Here is a 23,820-nt window from a genome sequence, read left to right on the forward strand (position 1 = left end):
TGGTGGGTCTTGGCATGGCTTAGGTGTTGGAGGCTGCAGGTCAGGAGCGAGGGGCACTGGCATGGCCAGGAGGGCAGTGTGGGGACTGTGGGACAGGAGTAAGAGGCACTAGCAGGGCTGGGAAGGCTGTGGCTGGGGAGTAAGGGTCAATGGCATGGACAGAGGCAGAGCACTGGCATATCAGGGCTGCTCAGCACCACAAAGCAGCCAGGGGGACAGCCACAGGTAGACCCATGTCCTGGTGAGCAAAGGGGGCAGAGGAGCTCTGGCTTTCTATGATAGAACCCAAAATCAAATGTCAAAACATACAGGTATTTAGAATGTATTTTATTATAATGATTGAAGCGCTGGTAGGCTTTTTGTTTTAAAACTGTAAATATATCAATAAAATAGTGTGCGAGTGTTGGCCATGATACCCCCGGTAGCTCCATGGCCATGCCTTGCGCTGCACCTATGGTGCTCTCTCTCCTGCCATGCCTTGATGGATTATAGATGAATAGGGAGGATGCCCCCAGAACTTTGCTAGGATTTGATTCCACTGGTCTCAGGCCCCTGGCTGGGCCTTTATAATCAGCTGTGCTCAGCAGGGCACCCAAAGCCTTATGGGCTAATTGCAAGGCTCTGTAACCTCCTCTTTACCATGCCTCATGCCAGTGGTGATGCATAAGGGGTGCACGTGAACACCCTGACAGCCAGTGTTCCCCGCTTAGGCAATAGGCAGTGGGGGTAGGTGGGAGTGCTGGTGCCCCCCTTGAGAGTGCTGGCCAGGGAGTGGGAGCACCAGGAGAAGCACCACTGGCACTTCCAGCTCTGTGTGATTAGCCATGGGGGGAACCCACCCTCCCGGTTGCTGACTGGCCACTGGGGGGGGGGGGGACAATTGCCCCCTGACTCGAGGCAGTAGTTACCCATGCCACATGAGTGTTACCAGTATGATGTCCCTTTGTTGGGGCCTCAGCCTCCTTGGCCTCTGGCCCTTCTAGGCCCACTGGATAGGACTTGGCTTCAAGGCATTAGCCTCCCCTGACCCCTCTGCGTGTGCACACCCTCACTGGCATTGGGCCTTTGTCCCCTTTGTGGTTCACTTACGGCTCAAGACAATCAAGTGCCCTCCTGGGCACCAATGAGGTCTCCACCTCCCCTACAGCCTGTTCCACAAACCACTGGTACACATAACATAAATAATAAACGTGCAGCAGCCTTCTGCCCATTTAGGAATATAGGCCTCTACTAACCTGGTGTCCTGGGCTTCCCTGGTGGCAGCCTGGGAAAGACTGCTCCTACTAGCCCCAGCCCTGTGCTTAAATGCTCTCCTGGTGCTGTCTGCTCTCCTGGCCACCATCTGGCCAATTACCTCATTAGCCAGTCACCCTGGCAACCTTCAGCTGTGGCACCCTGCTAATTTGCCCTATTTTACCTTTTTATCTCTTGGGATGAGACGCATCTGCAAAATTCAGACTGGTCTTGTAAGTGCCTCCAGCACATGCTTCAGCACGCTCACAATTAAGCACCTGGCTCCAGGAGAATTACTCAGGGAAGCGTAATTAGGCTCTTGGACTCCCTATGCAGTTAATGGAGAAGGTTAAGCATCTCTGGAGGCCCAAGCCACAAAAAATGCCATGCTCCAGCATACTCAATTAATCAATCTGCTCTGACATGCTGGAATTCCAGCACATCAGAGGCAACCTCCACGTTCACGTATTGGTGCCAAGAGTGCTTGACTTAGGGCTGCATGTTCGGAGCTGACATCTACTTGAGATCCACAGCCTTGAGTCATCTTTTAAGAGAAGGTGCCTAACTATGTCAGGCTTAATTAGTTGGGGTGCTGCTGTAAGTGTCCATCTTCTGCAACCAACCAGAATTGAATGGTAACAGCAACCAACCAGAATTGGATGCTAGGCTATCCTTAGCCTATAGGCTTCAAATCCACATCATCCACTACCCACGAGAATGTGCTAACCATCAGGATATAGCAGTCACAGGTGGCTCCTCTTGATATTGGGCCACTGTTCAGTTAAGAATACACAAGTCATGGAACAAGAAGGAGAGAAACAAGAGATGGTCCAACTCCTCAATACAGTGTCTATAACACTCAGGTGAGGATGGGAGGGCAGGAAGGAAACATGGGTGCTAGCCTGAACACTCAGAATATGTCTAATGTAAGATGAATCAACAATCCTGGGAGCAAAGGCTGAAACTCAGATCTTCCTCTGAGCTTAGTGTCCTATTCAAGCTACGGAGTCAGACACTCTTATGATCCCTGCCACCCCCAGTGCTCCTTCCTGCCCATGGCAGGGGGGCGGACTAGATGATCTGTCTAGGTCCCTTCCGACTCATTGATTCTATGACTCTCTTGCTTGCTCTGCTTCTGGCCCCTAGCTCTTGTATTCTTGGCTTCACAGTGGCCCCACTTCAGCAGGGCTCATTAAATTAACCCCCAATCCAGACTATATTATAGCCTGATGTTTAGGGTTCTCTTATGGGAGATGTAGTTTTGAAACTCCTGAGGAATGCCTAGGACCTACGTCTCCTGCTTCCTGGCAACTGCTCCAACCTCCAGGCTATTAAATAAAAGGTGGGAGGCAATATCTCCTCCAATGTTTTCCAGTAGAAGTAATGATGGCTACTCTGCCTTCTACTGAACTCACTGATGTGGTTCTGGCATATTCTGAGCACACACACAACAGATCTGGTTCTTTCAAGGGACTTAGGCAGAACTCAGACATTACTGGGCTCATCTACACATCCACTTTACTGCACATTAGACTAACCTAATGTGCAGTAAAGTGTCACTGTCTACAAATACACAGCAATTACTGCACATTAGATTAATTTAAAGCACCATTTGATAGTACCAACAGATACAGGTCCTAGCAAACGGTGCTTTAAACTAATGTGCCTCAACTCACGTGTAGAAGGTAACATCAGGTGCAGTCTGTGCCCATTCAGCCACAACAGCAGGGTGCTTAGCCACATGGCTGGCAGCTTCTCCAGCCACATGGCCTGAGCTCCTCAGCTCCAGGACCCCTGGCCTGACCCCTGGGGCTAAGTACACAGTCAAAAAGCCTGAGGCGGAATCGATTCAATCTAGGCAGCTTTCTCTAAGCAGCACAGATTGAACTGATAACCACCTGAGCTAATGTTCAGTTTTCAATTGGAAAAGGCAGGGGGAGGCCTGCACTAACCCAGGCCAGAAGACAGGGGGTGCTAGAATGCATCTCCCAGCCTGTTGGCCATTGCCAGCCCAGCAGTGTCTCCAAACCACTGCTGTAACCACACAGGAGGTTAAGAAGCCCCCTGTCCAGTTGCTGGTCCACCTAGGGGGTGGAGCCTCCCAGCCCAGGTAGCCCTGGGGAGCTGAGGGAAATTCCCCCTTCCCAGCTGCTGATTGCTTCACCAGCTGCCACAGGAGGGAGGAAGAGTCCCCCAGGCCAGGTGCCTGCCCATGCAGCCCAGCATGGGACCAGGGAGCTCCCACCTTGGGGGGCTTCCTCCCACCCCAGCGCAGGGTCGTTCAGGCCATGGCAGCCCCAGCAAGCCGAGGGGAATTCTTTTCCTCCCCAACACCAACCCCTTGCCTTAGCCCCTGAAAATCTCAGGGATAGCCCAGGGAGGGGAGGGAAATTTCTCTGGTACCGTGCATAGTTTTGCCTCAGACTTACAGCAGCTAAGGCTAAACCAGCTGTGGAGGAGAAGGAGAATTTCCTGCCACTCCCTGAAGCTACCTGAGACCTGCAGGGGCCAAGGCAAGCAGCAATGCCATTTGGAAAAATAATTCCCCTTAGCTCTCTGTGGTGGGGGGAAGCCCCCCAAAGCAGGGGTGACCTGGTGCCCCCATGCAGGATTGCATGGGTAGGCACCTAGCCTGGAGGACTCCTTCTCTCTCTCTCCTGTGTCAGCCTCTGAAGCAAATCAGCAGCTGGGAAGTGGGAGGGGAAGAGGAGAGGGCTGCCAGGGTCTGAAAAGCCCCCACCACAGGGGCTTTCCCTGCCCCCACATGCTGTGTAGACCCTGGCTAGGAGGGCCTGGGGGTCTGTTCCCCTGCTCCCCAGTTCCTATAGGCTGACGGACACAAGCAAGAAGCAAGTTAAGGAGCAGAGGGGCAAGGCAGTCCTTTCTCCACTGGAGTAAGCTGCATAGCCCAGGGCTGCAAAGCATCCTGGGATGCTGGGAGACTGAGTTAACTTGAACTAGGAAGGGAACTGGAACAGAAGGTCCATAAACTGGTTTGATCTAAATCAGTTAAGTCTGATACTACATCCAACCATGTTTATCTTAAATCAGTTTTGGCAATTTTGAAAGTGGTTTATGTGCATTGAAGTTCTGTTCTGTTACAGTTTAAACCAGTTGCTGATCACTTAAACCAGTGTGTGTGTAATTCTGCTCCTAGCCCAAGAGTTTGAGGAAAATAGGTGCTAATAGAGAACAAAAAAGTTTTAAACAGTATGAAAACAAGAACTGATCCCTTTTTTACTTGGTCAGACTCCACTGTACTGTTTTAAGTCTTAATTCACCTGTCCTTCAAGAACTCTTTCAGTAAGAAGAACACAAAGTGAAAATCTGATATTTCTAATGTTTAAAAAAAATAAAAAATAAAAAAGTCAAGTACATACTTTTTAAAAAAATACTTTGAAATCAGTTTCAGGCCTAAAGCAGAAAAAGGTCAATATCCTATGGTTCCCTCCTTACATATTAATTATAGAACTCTATTTGAATAAATTCTAGTGATCTACAACATAAAGACTAGTGTTTAGACAGGGCATTTAGTTATGAATCAGCAGTCTGCAAGAACCTACAGAACTTACTTATACTTTTCATTGATGTTGGAGATCCTCCAGGCATTGTTCATATCAAAACCCATGCGTTCAACTTCATTTTTAAACCTTGATGTTACATGCTCCCCTGGGCATCAAAGACAAAGAGAAGAAATAAATGAGAAACACAGGGCAAGGTTTCCATTTTGCAAAACAGGAAGAGAAAGATGCTACTTACTCTAATTAAAAACAGAAAAAAAGGCAATATGCAACAGAAAAGTCACATACATTTTATAAACCCTTTTTTCAAAAAATCGTTATCAAGCCAGCACACTCTCTCTAAAATGGCCCTTGGCAATTGCCTTTCCACAAAACAAAGAATCAGTAAAAAGATCTCAAAAATTATCATACTTACACAGACTTATACAGGAAACACAATATTGTTGTGCAAAGACCAGCTTATATCCAAACATATCAGATAAACCAAGTGTTATTAAGGGTGTGGACAGATGAAACTTGTATACCAACTTAAGTGGTTTTAAGTGGGTTTACAAAAAACACAGACAAATGATACACACCTTAAACTGGTAAAACTCCCAACAAGTCTGTTAAAAATTTAGCCTGGGATGAATCAGGGCTAAAACTGTTTCATCTTAAAATATACTGATAGAGGGTTCATCTGTCTGTGTCCTCTCCACAGGTGGTGGCTACTCTGGACTCCTTTCTGACTTTGACTTCTGAGGGTATGGGGTGTAGATGCAAATTAGATGCAAAGACACAACACTACTTTTTTGTGCTGGACAACTCACTTTCACATATCAACCCATTTAACCACAAACCCAGAATATCCCACTCAGAATATTCACATAGTTCTCTTTGGCACCAAGGAACAAGAGATAGTTCCCCTGTTTATTAATCAAAGCTCTGATGAGACAGTCATTGCTCAGTCCCAGTCACCAGCATCCAACAGGTAGTCTTCCCAGCCTGCTGAAACCCTTCTGCCTCATATTTCAACAAAGCAGGAATAGGATTATTTCTCCCCACCTCAGAACCTCAACACTCAAAGAACTCCCAAATAAGCTTCCAGAGCTCCATCTTTGGCCGCTACTCGGTATCCATCCCTCTTGTGAAGTCATTTCCTCATTCCTTGGGGCTGAGTTAAGCCAACCTGTCAGCAAGCAAAAACCCTACCAGAAGGCTAGCACTGAGAAGGTCCGAAGGGCGGCCATTCACATGGTCAAGGGGCAGTGGGGCAGGCCCTACAAGGAGAGGCTAAAAGGCCTGAACCACAAGAGAAGGCTGAGAGGGGATCTGGTGGCCGTTTACAAACTCACCAGGGGGGACCAGCGAGAACTGGGACAGGCTCTGTTTCCCTAGGCACCACCCAGGGTTACTAGGAATAATGGCCACAATTCGTCAGAGAGCAGGTTCAGGTTGGACATCAGGAAATATTACTTTACAGCTGGGGCTGCCAGGCTCTGGAGTGGGCTCCCAAGTGAGGTGGTATTCTCTCCTACCTTGGGGGCCTTCAAGAGGAAGCTGGACAGATATTTGGCTGGGGTGACAGAGGCCCCCACAGTGAAGGAAGGAGTGGGGCTGATGCTGGGGCAGGCGCTTCCCAGCTGGGACAGGGCAGGGCATGGGATGGAGCCGCAGCTCGGCCGGAAGGTGCAAGGGCAGGGAGGCAGCTCGCGCCACTGCATGCAGCCCAGGAGAGCATGGGGGCAGAGTGCATGCCCCTGGATCTGCACGTGGGGTAGCATGGGCTGCTGCTTGGGCTAGGGGATGTGCCTGGGGTGGGGCAGGGCTGGGCTGCACTGGGAGCAGGGGCTACAGTGAATTTTGGGGTGGCTGCAGCCCCCTCTCCCCCAAAACCATCAGCCAGCTGCCTGCCCTGAGCACAGCCCTCCCAGGGTATGCACAGCAGTGGGAGATGCCCCTTCCCCACACCCCCTGGATCAGCCACAGCTCTGTTCCATGCCCCACCCCGGCTGGGCAGTACCTGCCCCTGCCCCTATCCCTCCCTCACTGCAGGGGTCCTAATCTGCCCCACACCTGTTCCCCCACAACAGGCTTATCAGTCGAACTCGACTGCTCTTTATGCTGCTGGGCTGTGGTCCTGGCCACCTGCATGCTGCACTGTGGCTGTGCGCATGCATGTGACATTTATCAGCCACATCAGACAAAAAAAGCCAACTGTTGATGCTCTCAATTTTCCTCATACCAGTGCCGATCTGATATGGGACTGATGTATTGGTGCACCTCTAGGAAGAATCACTTTCCTTGAGTTGCAAGTGACACTCCTGTTAACACAACTCAATATGCTAGAAAAAAAACCCAACAAAAAACCAAACCAAACCAAACAAACAAACCCCCAACAAGAGCACGCTCTTGGCTCATATTCCACTTACGGTCTATGTACATCACAGAAAAAGCAGGGAAGGCACTTGTATGTCTCAGCCCCAATAGTTGAGTTGTTGGAAAACCATGAAACCAAAGTTCTAGGGCTGTATCACCCAGAGGAGTTTGAATCTATGTCCCTCCAACTACCCAGTACAGTGCACTAACCACCATACCACAAGTTACGTATTACCCAGTCCCTCCTCCAACATGCCTTCTGAAGCTGAACCACTACAGCCTGCATTGGATACAACAGACAGGGGCTGCATCTACAAGAGACACTGACTGCTGCTCAGTAGCCCAAGACTACTGTGCAGTAGTGTCACATGGCAGAAACTATGATGCGATGCTACTGCACAGTAGTCTCAGGCTACTGCAGTCAGTGTCACAAAAAGGCTGTTCGTCAGCACTACTGTGTAGTAACTTGGGTTATCTGTGCAGTCATTTAGTACTTGCATAAACAAGTACATAAATGACTGCACAGTACTTGTTTATACAAGTACTAAATGACCGTGCAGTAATGACTGCACAGTCAGCATCTCGTGTAGACGTAGCCAAAGAGCAGTGGACAAGTTTCCACCTTATTGGTAAGAAGGGTTCAGGCTAGAAGAGCCAGGGATTTTGCCTATTCAGAATGGCAGCAGCTCGCTCACTGAGCCACATACAGTCCAGCTTGTCCATTTCCTCCTGGCCCCGCATTATCTTCTTCTCTTGGCTGTTCCTGAGGCCAACTTCAGAATGAGTGCTGAGGAGGGACTTAAAGAACAGCTAACTTAGTGATTATCAACCTTTTCAGCTTCAAGGACCCCCTCAATAACTTTTCTCAATTTTGCAGCACCCCAACTGAAAATCACTGACATGGATCTAAATTCAGAAACGATATGGAAGAGGACTTTGAGGCTAAAGAAGTTAAGAAGCACTGATCTAGGTGAACCCACTTAAAGGTGGCAGAGACAGGACCTCACATGGCTGTGCCCAACTCTTTCTACTGCCTGCCTACTCCCCACCTCAGGTTCGTCTCCCACGGAGCTGCTCCTCTGGGAGTTTGGCATGGTGGTAACCACTCTCGTGGCCCCTCCCACCAGTCTCAGGAGTGTAGGAGAAGTGGAGGGGACAAGCTAGGCTGCAAAGTGCAGCTTTGTCTGTGCATCTGCCTGCCAGTTTGCAGCACAGCGCACTGCTGGGACAACAGAGGGTGCCTGGGGACAGGGAAGTATGAGGGAAGGCAGAAGAAATAGTGTCAGTGTCCAGCAAAGCAGCCAGAGGTGTTGGTATAGGCTGCCTGACAGGGAAGTAGAGCATTTCTCTCACACAGGCAAGGTAGTGCAGCATCTCTTCTGGGATTTCATGGAATCCTGGTTGGCCTAACCTGTGGCTGATGTGCTATACTATGAAATATGCTACATTAAAAAGATTAAACCCCCTCTGGGTAAAGGGGGAACTTTAACCCAGGTTTTCACCTCCTGGGCAAGTGGTCTAACCACTCAGCTACTTGGGCTGAAGCACAGAAATGTCTTCCTCAATCATCTCTAGCAGCTAGTCACAGGTTTTTTACTGGCTACAATTTTGTGACTTGTGCACATATACTAGGCATGCATACATACACCTGCCTCAGTAGCCTACTGCCTCATGCGCAGTATACATATGTATGCTTTAATGTCCACAATGCAAGGGTAACAGCATCTAAGTGCCAAAGATGCCATGTATGCGACTGGAAAACTGCCATTTAAGTGCTTAAAGGGTAATAGAATTCTATTCTGCAAACCCATCCAAATTTTGCCAATGTGAATAATGAACAAAAATCAGTATAAAGGAAGGCCAAAGAGATTAGCTTTCTCATTTCTAAGTGAAAGAAAAGGGACTTTTCCCTACCCTCCTTTTTAAGACACAAGGGCCAGATCCAATTTAGTCTGAATGGCGCCTAAATGGGACTCACACAGAATTTGAGTGCCTAAGTTCCAAAGAGCAACCCATTTTGGCTCTGCTCCACAAGACAGTCACAAAAGCAGGACCAAGCAAGTGAATGGAGGTGTTTAAAGTTCAGAATGAGTCAAGAACTTCCGTTCTGGAGAGGGGCAGGAGTTCAGGCACACTCTTGTGCCTTATGTTTTTTACTGACTGGTTATAGGCATCTCCAGGCTTTCTGGATCACTCTTTGAAGGCACATCCCATTCCCCATTCTCTGTACAGAGCATCTAGATGCTTAAACTCAGTCCAACTCTTCAGTGGAGCCTACATCTCCCTATTAATGATAAAGGGATACTGGATATGAAAATATAATCAAACTGGATTCCTGTCTCAGGCCAAGACCCCCAGATTTTAGGCAGTGGGATGCCTAAATGCCTCCAAGACCAAATTTGTTCTGCCCTCTATGGCCTTGAAGTATCCCTCCGACGCACAGCTGGAGAAGAGGAAGTATGTTCAAAATAAATCTGTATGCCAGCTCTCTCAGCCCCTTTGGCCCTATTTATTTTTGGCCTCACAATTCCTTCATCAAGTGAACTCCATTCAGAATTGCCAACTGTACTGCTTGTTTTACACAGATCAGGCATCACTGTAAACTGAGCTGTATAAGGAAAAACCTTTGATTTTTTGAATAACTTTTACTTAATGCTGTGCAACAGTGGATGCCTAGCAGACTCAAGTATAGCTTTCAATAGCTTTCTTTATGCATTCAATTTCTGAGTTTATTGTATTTCATGTTGTAACAAAGAGCCCTGGGCTCTCTGTTATTTTAAGAGGAAAAGCAGCCCAGCCAGGGAGCTCTACAGGCTAGAAAGGGTCAGCAGCTGCTGGGTCCCAGGGCAACAGGGTTATGGGGCACTTAGCAGCCAGCTCCTGACAGGACGTAGGAGGGGCCCTGGGAGCATATAAACCCAAGGCTGGGGCTGGCAGGGGAGTCTCAGCCAGGCGAGCCACCCAAGGATGCTGGCCAGTGGTGGATTTACCATGAACCAAACTGTGCAGTAGCACGGGACCCCCAATGCCTGGGGGGGAGGGGAAGTGGGCAGCAGCCCCCAGTCTCCAGCCAGGGAGCCTCCTGCATTTCGTTTGTGGTTCTCCCTCCTGCCCAGCAGGTTGTGGGCTTCTTCAGCAGGTCTGGCCGGAAATTGCAGCCACTGTCCCTTTCCTGTGGCTGGTAAGCCGCACTAATTCCCCCATGGACATGCCGTGGGGCGGGGCCCTGCATCCTGCTTGGATCAAAAGGCCCCACTATCTGTAAATCCGCCACTAATGCTGGGCTATTTCACTGCCTACAGGAACAAGGAGGCTCAGAGAACCTGCCAGGTACCCTGGCTAGGAGGCATGCTATTCTTGGGGTAAAGGTTTCCCCTCTTAAAGGGGCAGAGGGCTGTTTCCCTTGTTGTTTATGTTACAACCCTGAGGCTTATGATTTACATTACTCTTTCTACCGGTGGGTTGGGATGAGGCTTGAAGGGGAGGCACAGAGGCCTCATTAGTGCCCAGAGGGCATTTGACTGTCTTGAACCCTGCTGGGGGCAGGCTCAAGCACACAGTCGCACAGGGGCCAAGTACCAGAAAGCGTGCACCTACACAGGGGTCTGGGGCCTCGCAGACACGGACCAGGGGCCCGGTGACAGAAGGGACAAACAGAGCCAGAGCCTCAAAGCTAAGTCCAATCCAGTAGGCACAGGCTAAAGGGGCAAAGGCTGAGGAGGCCAAAGCTCCACAGAAGGAACAATGTTTCTACAAGACCTGTGAGGTATGGGGAGTGGTAAAGGGGAGGATTTGGAACCACGTAATTAGGCCTTAAGGGCTTGGGTGCCCTGTCCTGCATATGAAAACTATGAAAGCTTGGACAGTGTCTCTTGCACAAAAATACAAGACAATGGCTGGAGCAAGACTGGGTTGAGGTAACAAGACTGCCACAAGAAAATCAAACTCCACTAATGAATTGCAACCCATTAGGTGCAAGAGTGGAATGCTTGTGTTACCCAATACCAGACCCATGCTGTAAGATAATAATAGTCATAACAGTCCTCAACCTGCTACCACACCTGAGAAGTGATGGTTATAAGTATTGGCACAGACCTAACACACTCACTGCATAAATGTAACAAGACTCAGAGCAAGTCAGAAAAAGAAACGTACAAACTACATCTACATATCAATTAAGCTAAGTTTCACTAAAGAAAACAAAAGAACTAAAATATCCACTTAAAAGGAAAGCCTGTAAGAAACAACAATAAGCCAAGGTGCACTGAAAACATGACTAAATATATCCTGGTTAACACGTTCCCCCTTTGATTATGACCTATTTCTCAAAGCAAACATCTAATATTTGTCTAAAGTTTTATGCACAAGTTAGTCTAACTTCATTTAACTCCAAACTCACTCACCCTTATTGTCCCCCGTGGCCTCTGATCCTCACCTTGCATTTGCAGAATAGGTGGTCAGTCTCTAAATGCTTATTGTTCTAAACCAGGGTGTATTCTCCTGAAACTCACACCCATTGTATCCAATGGTCTCCGATCTTCACTATCTGCACGAGCCGTTTGATGCACCTATATATTAGGCTCCAACATTACAACAAACTACAAACTAGTTCTCCTTACAAAATGAAACTTAAGTCTTAATATTCTTGTCCATTTCTTTAACTCTGAGTTAAGCTAGATCAGGAGCGCTCAGCTCCCAGGCCAGATCTGTGGACCTGCATGCTTAGATAGGGCCCACGTGACAGTTTCATAATTTCTAGGGTCGGAAGGGACCTGAGTAGATCATCTGGTCCGACCCCTTGCCATGGCAGGAAAGATTACTGGGGTCAAATGACCCCAGCAAGGTGTTCATCTAACCTCCTCTTAAAGACAGTGTGGGGCCCAATACTGGTGTGCGAGTCACATGGAACAGCACAATGTCCTGGGGCACTGTTCCCAATGTGTGGAACCAGGCAGAGGTGGCACAAGGCCCCAAAGCCCCAGTGCTGGTGCATGGGGCCAGGTGGGGGTGACACAGGGCCCTGGAGCCACAATCCTGGTGCAGATGATTCATAGATTGTTAGTTTTGCATGAGATGCAACGGTTAATGCATGCCAGTGTGTTGTTTGCCCTGCTAGCCACAGCATTGCACTCCTGGCTCACGTTCATGCAATGGTTGATCACTACCCATAGGTCCCTTTCAGCTGTGGTGAAAGCCAAATTGTTGCCATCAACCCTGTAGGTATGTTGGGGATTGTTTGCCGCCAGATGGAGCACCTTACACTTCTGAGTGTTGAGCTTCATCTGGTTCTGGTCTGCCCAGCTCTCCAGCCTGTCCAAGTCTGCCTGTATCTGCAACCTATCTTCTGGCACCATAACTTAGTGTCATCTGCAAACTTGGCCAGTGAGCTTTTCACCCCATCTAAATCACTGATAAAGATGTTGAAAAGCACCGGTTCACGCACAGACCCAAGGGACACAACTGGCCTCTTCTTCCCAGGGTGACAGATCCATTCATGAGAACTATATAGATCCTACAATTCAGCCAGTTTTCTACCCACTGAACTGTTGAGCAATTAAGACCACAATCTTCCAATTTTTCCACAAGGATATCATGGGATACTAGATCAAAAACCTTTTGGAAGTCTAGGTATACAACATCTACCACGTCTCCCATCTCCAGGTGCTGAGAGACCTGTTCGTAGAAGAAAATGAGATTGGTAAGACAAGACCTTCCTACAAGAAAGCTATGCTGGCTGTCATTCAGAATCTTACCCTCAACGAGCGTATTGCACATAGATTCTTTAACGAGTTTTTCCAGGACTTTCCCGAGGATGAAGGTTAGGCTGACTGGCCTATAGTTGCCTGGGTCCTTCCTCTTCCCCTTCTTGAAGATGGGCACAATGTTGGCCCTCTTCCAATCCTCAGGGATCGCCCCTGTGTGCCACAATTTCTGAAACAGTTTTGCCAGGGGTTCTGCAGTGACCTCAGCCAGATCCTTCAGCACCCTCAGGTGAAGTCCATCTGGTCCTGCTGACTTATAAATGTCTTGCTTTTCTAGATGGTTTTACACCAGCACAGCATCCACAGTGGGAAGGCTATCATTCTCATCGTGCCACCTGTGATCCTTATCTTGTCCTTCCCCTTGGTCCGGTGAAATACCGAAGCAAAGTGGGCATTCAGGAGTTCAGTTTTTTCCTGAGCATCTGTTACCAGCTGTCCCGAGGTGTTAAGCAGGGGCCCTACACTTCCCACAGAAGGAAAACAACACTTGCAGTGGCGGGACATTTAACAGTGCCTTTGTCCTCCTGCTTTACCTGTAGGTTAGGGTGTTCTTGCTGTTTTGGAGCAACATCCCTTGTACCTGTGTGACAGGGTTAGTTGTGTAGTTTTAGAAGTAGATCAGACAAGTGCCTGTATGAAATGGTTTGGATAGGAATGATTCTGCCTTGAGCAGAGGGTTGGATTACATAACTTCCTAAAATCCCTTTCAACTTTACTTTTCTATGATTCTGTGAAACGTTAGTTATAGTTAACAGGAAACTGTTTATAAATACAGTACTGTTAAATATTCCATTTTTCTGATGGAGTGATTGTTCTCCTGGCAGTGACTAACTCATGGCTTTGTTGTTTAAATGAAGCCCCTGTAGTGGATACGTTTCAGGGATGGCGGAAGAGATCTTAGCAAATATAGTTTGTAGTAATCCCATACACTTCTTGAATACTTGCAGATCTCCAATGAAACCTGTTATAACATTCCAGTTACCAATAGCCTTTTCTATAAGTCAATTTTACCTTCACATGCTTAAAGCTGCACCTACATAGCTGTACTATGGTCGTCATGTACTTTTTGGATTCCATGTAGTTAACTAAAGCCGTGCATCCTTACTGAGCATGCTCAGTGGCTCCACTATTGCTACATGCTCTCCTGGGTGGAACAGAACTGCTCAGACATGCATGTAAGGGTAAGTCCCAAAATGTAGTCCCTAGACCCTTCCTCAGTGGGGCAGAAACTATCCCAGTAAATTTTAATATTCAGTAGACCAGTTTCAAGAGGAGAGTTGGAGATTACTCTGAGAAATGCCTACTCCAAGTGCCCTAACCACTAGCCTACATGGTAGGGAAGGACTACATCGGGGTGGGCAAAATATGCCCCATGGGCTGGAACTCGCCCACCAAGGAATTTTTCTCTGGCCTGCAACAGGTCCCTTGGTCCTGCCCAGCACAGGTGTAGGGGGCAGCCTGGGCTGTGACACATGCAGATGGTTCTGCTGCCCCTGGGTATACAGAGGGGCTATGGTGGTCCGATGGCCAGAGACTCTGCTTCTTAGCAGCCCACCAGCAGCACCTCCTTCCAGCTGCCACTCCTAGTGTCACTGCTGCTGCTGGCCCTGGCCCTGCTGCCTGGGCACCCTGGCCACTCCACCCCGTACCCACTGCTGGGACCACAGATGGAGAGGGTGGGTAGGGAGTGACACCCTGGAAAAGGATGGGTGGGCCAGGGCCAGGGCAGAGCCACGAAGCACTCCCTACACAGTGTTTTGTGACCAGCCCGACCCAGAAGGGAGGCAAAGCACACACCCATGACCTAGCTCTTGGTGCCCCCATCCCAGCACAGGTGTATATGGGCAGCCCCCATACAGCATGGCTGCAGAGCAGTGCAGCCTGGCAGCACAGGGCAGGCCTGATGCATCATGACCAGATTAGGGCGTCACTTGACCCAAAAGGGGCAGCACTCCGGGTCATTTAAACCCATCATCTGGAGGAAGGCAGCTGTCAGGACCAGTGCATTACAGAGAACAGAGCTTTCAGGAGAGAGGTGTTGCAAGAGACACCCTGGCAGGCACCAAAATGCACTGAAGGTGGAGCGGTGGGAGCTCAAGAGAGGGGGTTGGCCAATTATTTGTTTTATCTAGAGTGGGGGAGGTTTTTGTTTTAAAGCAGTTGCTTGCCTTTTTGTTCTGGTTTATAGTGGTGGACCAGGTATGGCTGTAAGGGGTGAAGAGGAGGTCACGGGGTGCCTGAGGAGCACGGCAAGCTTTCAGCCCTGCTAGACACAGGGGTGTAAGAAAGCCAAAGCCTGAGTCAGAAAGGGGCAAGAACAGGACCAGAGGACCCAGAGCCCAAGAAGGGGCAGGACTGGGGATGGAGCCCAGAAATCAAAGTCTGACACTGTGGGCCCAGGCTGAGAGGGGCATAGCTAGAGAAAAAGGGCCAGAGCCAGAAAGGCCAACAAAGGTCTAGAAGCCCAAAAAGACAAAGCACTGTGGTGGGGTGGTATGATCTGTAGGGCATGAGAGTTGCTATGGGGGCAGACTAAGGCCATGAATAGTCCTTAACGTGTCTGGTGTCCTAAGGCATCAATAGGGATTGAAGAGCTGTGATGGACTGGCTGAAGGCAGATTGGCTGTGGACTGGATTCACTCTGGGCCCGTAGAGCAGCCTCCTAATCCTTTTTTGAACATCAAGGTGTGGCAGATGAGCCATAGGGTAGGGCACCCCAAGAGATAAGAGTGAGCAGGAGCCCCATGTCCACCAGGGAACGTTACCACACCATTGGGCACAGGTCTTGTTACACTGGCAAAAATGACCAATTTGTTGCCATGCATTTGCCAGTGGCATGTGAAGGTGAAATAAAATTTAGCCCAAATGTCTTTCTGTGGCTTACTAATGACATATTGCTAGCCTGTTATCAAATCCAGAAGATTTTCAGGTAATTGTCTTCCTGGTTCCAAAATCCCAATATGCTTACATGCTTCATATTCATTAACCAGCTTCCTCGAATGACAAATTCTGTGGTTATGACCTGGTGATGCTTCACAATATTTCAATCACCACTTCCACAAAAAACCCCAAAACCTTACCTAGAAAACATAACAACAGATAATATGACCGAGAGGCCATCGAGCCTGAAAACGTCAGATTCTTGTGACAAAAAACAACTTCCTTTTATTGCATCAATCTGTGTAGTGTCATAGCTTTTCTTTCCTGTAGTGACTAGAGGTGAATATGTGAGTGCCATACCACACTCATACAGCATGCTTCAGTGAGTATGACAGCCATACCGCACATTATACTGGATGCGTCTATACAAGATGCTTAATGAGCAGTATCCTAATAACACTGCACAATAATGTGCCAGACAAAAACCGCGCTAATATGCTACTGTGCAATAAGCATCACAAACTGACCCGTGTGTTGGGACTATTCCACGGTAGCGCAACCTATTGCAAGAAGCACAGTAGCATAAGTTAGTACTTCATTATGCAAGTATTAAATGTACAGTAACTAGAGAAGTAGGGTTGGAAGGCACCTCCAGTGGTCAGAGAGTCCAACCTCTTCCTAAAGCAAGATCATCCCTATCCAAACCAGCCTATATAATCCATAATCTAAACTCTACCCAAGCCTATCCTCAACCCTAACACGACACAGACATAACACCCTAATCTGCAACAGGTAAACCAGGGGAACCACGGCAGCCAACATCCCGCTTCTGTGAAATGTTGTCAACACATGCTCAAGAGATCCCAGGAAGAGGGTCATCCCCCCCCACTACGGAAGGCAAAAACCCTCAGTCCACACCAATCTGACCATAGGGTAAAATTCCTTCCTAACACCAAATATGGTGATCAGTCTGGCCCTGGGTGGAGGGGCAAGACCCTCCAGCCAGGAACCTCTGGCTTTGGTCCCAGCAGGAACATTGGCACATACCAGTCAAAGTCCCCAGCCTTGGCTGTAGCCAGCACCTAAGGAAGGCTTAAAACCACTCTTGATAAATGTAGCAGAAAGGGGCGCGGGGACAACCAGTAAAGCCCAGAAGCATGGGAAATACCCACAGTAGAACACAGACATAGCTACTTCTAGATCATCCACAAGCAGTGGCTCTTTAACCTCTTCTTCCAGTGATGCACAGTCCACAACTTCCCTAGACATGTATGGATCATGACAAGATTAGACATCTATTCCACTGCCTCACTGTTCTAACAGTGAAGATTTTTTTCCAGATATCCAATCTAAACTTACTTTGCAACTTCAAGCCATTGCAACTTCACGACAGAAAAGGTGTCTGTCCTTTTTTTAAGCGCTGCCATCCAGCCAGATGTCACCCATTTTATATATGTGTTTTTTGATTATTCCGCCAAAGGTGTTGCACCTTGTATTTGTCTGCACTGAACTTCATCCTGTTAACTGTAGCCCAACTTTCCAATCTGCAAACAGCTGGGTTGAACTGCAACAGGGAAGGGCAGGCTGACTATTAAGCCCAAGAGGAAAAACCTGTGCCTGACTGGGGTGGCACCTGACCAGAAGAGGCAGTGCTCCAGAGCATGTAAGCCCAGCAACAGAAGGAAGGTGGGTAGTCTCACCCTAGCATGGTGTAGGGAGCAGAGCTCCCAGGGAGTGAGGGGCTGAAAGAGGCAGCTTGGCAAGCACCTAAGCCACCCACAGGAGCTGGGAGGTGAGAGCCCACAGAGTGGTAGGGCTTGCTGGAAGGCACAAACCCAAAGGTGGGGAAGATTTTGTTGAAAGTGGTCACTGGTATTTGTGTTACATTTAAGTCGGAACCAAAGGACTGGATTGTGGCTACAGGAGCAACATGGAGAGCACAGGGGTGCCCAAGAGGAACCCTGCATAGAGCACTATAGAGGTCAGGGACCATAAGGGGGCTGAACAGCAGCAGAACTGAGTCTGGGTTGGGGACCCAGGAGGCTGAGGGGTACATAAGCAGCCTTGCTCAAGTCAGGGACCCTAGGGGGCTGAGATTTAAGAAAAGCAGCCGTGTCTGGTTCTGGGACCCCAGAAGTCAAGCGCTTCATAAGCAACTCAACACCTTATCTGTCCAGGTATGAGCTCCCTGCAAGTTATGGATTAAACTAAACAGATTTGGTCTGGAGCTGGATGCTTTAATGCCACCTATAAGACTGGCTTAAATGACAGTCCAATATGTGTGAGTGTGGTGATGCACCATAGAGGGCTGACCACCTGCTCATGTGTGTAGCATACCCATGCACTCAGGATGCAGGATCTGACAAGGGTCAATGATAAAGCAGTTGAGTGGCTCTGCCACATTAATGGTATGTAGAGGGGGAAATGAAATATATGAGAGAAGAAGGACAAGATCAAAGACAGATGATTCCCTAGTTGTATCCTCCATTTTCTAAAAGATAAAGTTGTCCTTCACACAAGTTAGGAACCAACTTGACTTTTTAGGTTTGGCTGCATTGGTTTTTTTTAGTGGATATCCAGAAAATTGAAGACTCCCATCAGTACCATCCCATAGCTTTTGGATAGATTTGTTACCTGCCTGAAGAATGCCTTATCCATCTTTTCTTTCTGATTTGGTGGCCTATAATAAATCCCCACCAATACATCAGTGCTGCATCTTTCACTTTGTTGCCAGCTTTGGCCATTTTCAAGGGGCCTAGCGGCTAAGCTGCAGAAGCGCTGCTAAGCAGAAAGCCTAAAACCTGTTTCCGAGTAACAGCAGTTTGAACCTCTGCAGATGTGACAACTAACTTGGTCAGCAAGTAGAAGAAACCATCGAACACAATTAAACAAAGCACAAGGCCTAACTGAAAGATAAGAGAAGACCACACATTAAATAATCCATATGTGTTATACCATAGCTTTACCTTAAAATAGTAGTAGTAGTGATTGATGTAACCAAATGTATTAGATGTTATTTTCCTATAATAGATATCTTGTTGTTAACATGCTTACATAACTTGTAAAAATAAAAAAGCCTGTCTGATAAGACCATATAGTAAGGTAAAGAAGAAACAGGAACAGCATTCCACAATGGGGAAGGAAAGGAGATAAGAAACCTTCCTTCTTTCCCAAGGATATAAATCCCAACCAATTGACACCTTCCAAGTCCACAAGAGATCTGGTTCAGTCCAGTTCCAAAAGTTTCAGTGAAACAAAGACATTTAAATAAAACCAAATCAGGGATCATTTATTAGAATATTAAAGCCAGCCACCTATAAATATTGTATGGGCTGAATGTAAATTTGGAGAACTCAGCAAATTCAAGACCTGTTGCCAATCTGCATGCCACCCTCCTCCCATCTCTCGAGTCTCCCCAGCCAGCATAGGTTAGAATCTATGTTGTGCTGTTGTGGGTACCCAGATAAATTTGGGGATTAATGTTTGTTCTCATGTTTTAAGATGCAAGCAAATAAAAGGCTGGGCTATAGGCCTGTGTCCTTCCTCCTTTAATAAATGTATCTGAGTTTGCATACTGCTTAACTTCAAGGCACTACTGACAATATAATGCATAAGAATAACAATGCTGGACTGGGGCAGCTTCAGTTTATAAGACCATAAAATTAATACAGTACTTTGCTTAGACAGTTCACATGAATTTGTTTAGAACTATTTACATAAAGAGTAACATTAGCACATAATTCATATGGTCAAACTCACTTCGTCTGCAAGGTAAGAATTTCTACATTCCACAAATCACACGATAAAAGGAAGTAGGCAGGTAGCTAAAGATCAAAGCATCTCATGTTACATCCAAAATGCTTCTGCATACCTGGCCGGCACAAATCCCCATGCTGTTCTTTTTCACTGGCATACACTTCCATACACCAAGCGTGGTATGCAAACGAAAAAAGATCTTCTATCTTTGAAGGAGGGCGAATGGCATTGTTCAGTCGCTTAAGCCACTCCTGACACTGCTCAAACGTAGAGAACTGACACCTGTTCCAGAATCAAACATAACTTTATTAATTTTCAGTCAAAGTTAATTGGGTCTTAAACTGTGATGAACAGCTAGCTTCAATGTAAAACAAAGATAAGAATAAGCATCTCATCTGTAATTATTTCAGCTGCTGCTACTTAAGTTTTACTGGAAAGTAAAAAAAAAAAAAAAAAAAAGAGTCATGTATTGAAGTTATAATTATTAATATAACAATATTTCCCATTTCTTTTGTATGCGTCTCTGACATTCTCCAGGGGCAAACATCAAGGAAAAAAATCTCCATTGTTCCAAAGACAGGGCTTTAAAACAAATGGCCCTGGATCCTCAACAGTGTGTCTCAACCAAAAATATATAACATATGAAGTTACACGTATGGCAAGCCTAATCTTGGAATTAACAAATAAACCAAGAGACTCTTGTCCTTGTCACTCAAGTCCTAAATCAGCAAGGTGCTTATGCATGTGTTCAATTTAAAATACATTAGCAGTCCTACCGACTTCAATGACACTGTTCATGTCCACAAAAAATAGGAATGTGTTTAAGCGTCTTATTGAATTCAAGACAAAGAGGAGTCATAGTACACATATTTTAATGTATTAATGATATTCCTACAAACAATAATACCTCAATAATATTGAAGCTATCCCTCGATATGAGTGATGCCTGTAAAGAGGGAGGGGGAGGGGGGGAATTACTGGTGAGTTTTAAGGTGCTGAAGAATCCAATCCATGCTCTGCAAGTTTTTTCCACAGATATAAGTGGTGCCTTGGGGGAAGCACAACTGTTGGCCATGATGTTGTGTGCTTTCCTTCTTCCTCTGCCATTTGTCAGCTTCCTGAGCAAGATGATTCTCTTCAAAAGCGGGCTGTAGCTTGATGGATGATGCAGCACCATTGAGACCTGTTACCAGCCAGCATTTCCCAATTTGTAGGGTTCCTGCCACCCTTCTTAAGGTTTGCTTTTTTCAGGGTGTCCTTGTAGCATTTCCTCTGTCCTCTGTGGGAAGACGACTTGCTTCAGGACACAAGTGTCAGCCATCCGCACAGAGTGGCCAGCCCAGCAGAGTCGATGTTTCATGACCTTTGCCTCGATACTGGCTATATTAGCTGCAGAGAGGATGCTGGCATTGGTGCAGTGGTCTTCCCACCTAATGCAAAGGATCTTCCTGAGGCAAAGCTGATGGAACATTCCAGGCACTTGAGATGGCTTCAGTATGTCACCTGTGTCTCACACCCATAAAGGAGCATGGGGATAACCACTGCATTGTAGACGAGGATCTTAGTTTCCATCTGCAGATCTTGGTCAGCAAAGACATGGTGAAACAGCTTACTGAAGGATACACTAGCAGAACAAATCCTATGTTTGATTTCTACATCAAGACTGACTGACTGGAGAGGCGGTTGCCAAGGTATGGGAAATGCTTGATGTTTTCCAGGGGTTCTCCACTACTGGTAATTTTTGAGGAGAGCGGGCAGCTTGTGCTAGGGCACGCTGATGTAGCAACTTGGTCTTCCCAATGTTAAGTGAGAGTCCCAGGCTGTGATAGGCCAGAGAGAATGTCAAGTGTAGACTGCAAATCAGTCTTAGTGTGTGCGAGGATAACACAGTCATCATCGTGTTGAAGGTCGGTGATGCCAATCTTGGTAACTTTCATTTTGCTGGATGCACCACAGTTTGAAAAGCTGTCCATCCAATCAATACTTAATCCAAATTCTGGGACAAAGGTGGTCACGGATGAGCAAGATAGATGGAAAAAAGGATTGGGGCGATGATGCAGCCCTGCCTGACACCAGTATGGATGGTAAATGGGTTTGTCTCTGATCCATTGCAAAGGACTATGGCAATCATCCCATCATGGAATAGTCTGAGGACACTGATGAACTTCAGTGGACAACCAAACCTAGCCAGCACCTTCCATAAGGCGTCATGATTATTCTAGTTGAAGGCCTTGGTTAGGTCAATGAATGCCATAAACAGCTCCTGGTGCTGCTCTCTACACATCTCCTGGATCCGTCATGCAACAAGAATCATGTCAGTGGTACCCCAAGATGGTCTAAAAGCCAGACTAAGATTCTGGAAGGATATCTTCAGCAAGGTGGAAGAGGTGATTCAGCAGAATACGAGTAAGAATCTTCCCAGCAATGGAGAGGAAGTCAATACCTTGGTAGTTCCCCACAAAGATGTGTCCCCTTTCTTGAAGATGGTCACAATGTTAGCATTCTTTAAGTTGGTGGAACTTCCTTGTTAACTCATATTTTGATAAGAAGTTGGTGAATTTGGCACTAGTGCTGTTCCATCAGCTTTGAAGACCTCTGCACAGATGTCATCTGGGTCTGGCACCTTTTTGTTCTTGGTCTGAGCAATGGCATGCAGGACTTGCTTGAAGGATACGAGACTAGCAAGATGTTCTATTACTGGGTGCTGAAGGATGGACTCGATGGTGGCAGCTGAGACCTCAGATTCATGGTTGAGTAAACTATTGAAGTGCTCCTGCCAGAGTTGCTTAATCAATACATTGTCTGTGAGAAGGTTAGAGCCGTCCTGGGATTGCAAAAGGGTTGGGTCATTGGAATGTGGCCCATGGATGGCTTTTATTGTTTGAAAGAAGCTTCTCATGTCACACTGGTCAGCAAAACTCTGGATCTCCATGGCCTTCACTTGCCACCACTTGTTCTTGATGTCCTGTAGCCTCCTCTGAACTATAGCTTTAAGCCAGTGGTAAGCCTCTCATTTTTGCTGGTTAGGGGGTTCATTTTGCCAGCTACAAAGAGCACTCTTCTGATGGCTAAGTGTTAGGATTTTCTCATTATTCTCATCAAATCAATCTTGGAGACAGCAAGCAGAGTATCCAACTGATTCAACACATGCCTTGTCAATAACATTCTTAAGCTCCTCCCAATGTACCTGGATGTCCTTGATGTCATCCGATAGGTCAGAGAGCTTCTCACTAAGGCACTGCTGAAGAGCCTCACATCTAGCTCGGTCTTGGAGTACCTTGATGTTAAATCTCTTCCACATTCCTTTTGGTTGCTTACAGCATTGTGGTGCAAGCTGGAGATCAATCACAGACATGACTAAATGGTGATCTGTCTAGCAGTCATCTGCACCTCTCAGAACTCGGGTGATATGGAGATCGGTATGATCACGGGTTCTGATAAGAGCACCACTAAAGTGAAGGTGGCCGTGGCTGTGGCCCTGCCCCCCTGTGTGCCAGGTGTTGCGCAGATGGGGCTACAGTCCCCCAGTGCCATCGGCTGAGGCTGGAGGAAGGAATGGGTTCTGTGCCAGCCCTGGCTGCCCACCTGCACCACGGCCAGCCCCAGAGGGGTGGGGCTATCCCATCCCATCGGTGCTGGTGGCAATGGTTACCTGCAGATGGCAGGGAGCGGGAACATAACCACCCATGGGGCCTCCTGGCAGCAGCTGGCCCTGGGAAGCTGCTGCTGCCCACAGGGAAGAAGAGAGTTGAGCTAGTTTGGGGGTGCCCAGCCAGGCAGTGCCTGGTGCTTGGGACCTTCACAGTCGCAGGCAGCTTCTTGCATGGCTCTGCTCTTCTCTGCATGCTGAGTCGTACACAATGGGCTGCAGAGGCCCCAGGGGAGGGAAGCATGGCAGGGAGCGGAAGCCTGAAGCGGGCAGTGCACAGACCCTGCCCCACACACAGATGTGGGGGCATGGGTCCCCCATGCCCCCGGGAGTGCACATCACAGTGGGGAGCAGAGCCCCCCTCAGCCCACAGCAGACAGGCAGCAGGGGTAGGAGCTGGGCTCCGCTCTGCTGCAGCAGCTACTGCCTCCTGCCAAGGGCAGGGGGCTGTGAACTTGGGTCCCTGGTCCCACAGCCCTGGCAGCTGGGATCCCCCTCTGGCAGGGCTGGGGAAGCAGGAACTGTGGGTGGGGGGTGAGAGGCACCAGCAGGGCTGGGGGATTGTGAAGGGAAGTAAGGGACAGGAGCAGGGCTGGGGGTGTTGAACGGAGGGGAGGAGTGAGGGGTACAAGGAAGGCCAGGAGGTGGTTGGGGGATGGGG

General features: G+C 47.9%; 1 protein-coding gene across 5 annotated transcripts in view; it reads right to left on the reverse strand.

Moving 5' to 3' along the window:
- Positions 1–23,820, reverse strand: part of MTMR3 (myotubularin related protein 3) — a 188,146-nt gene that overhangs the window by 56,587 nt on the left and 107,739 nt on the right. For all 5 annotated transcript variants that reach the window (XM_019539286.1, XM_019539285.1, XM_019539284.1 and 2 more), the window contains exons 7-8: positions 19,626–19,792; positions 4,806–4,902 (exon numbers count right to left, since the gene is read on the reverse strand). In XM_019539286.1, the coding sequence (XP_019394831.1) occupies positions 4,806–4,902; positions 19,626–19,792 (264 nt within the window). The remainder of the gene's footprint in view (positions 1–4,805; positions 4,903–19,625; positions 19,793–23,820) is intronic.

Source organism: Crocodylus porosus, unplaced genomic scaffold, assembly GCF_001723895.1.
Source record: "Crocodylus porosus isolate Cpor-Errol unplaced genomic scaffold, CroPor_comp1, whole genome shotgun sequence".
Classification (NCBI taxonomy): domain Eukaryota; kingdom Metazoa; phylum Chordata; order Crocodylia; family Crocodylidae; genus Crocodylus; species Crocodylus porosus.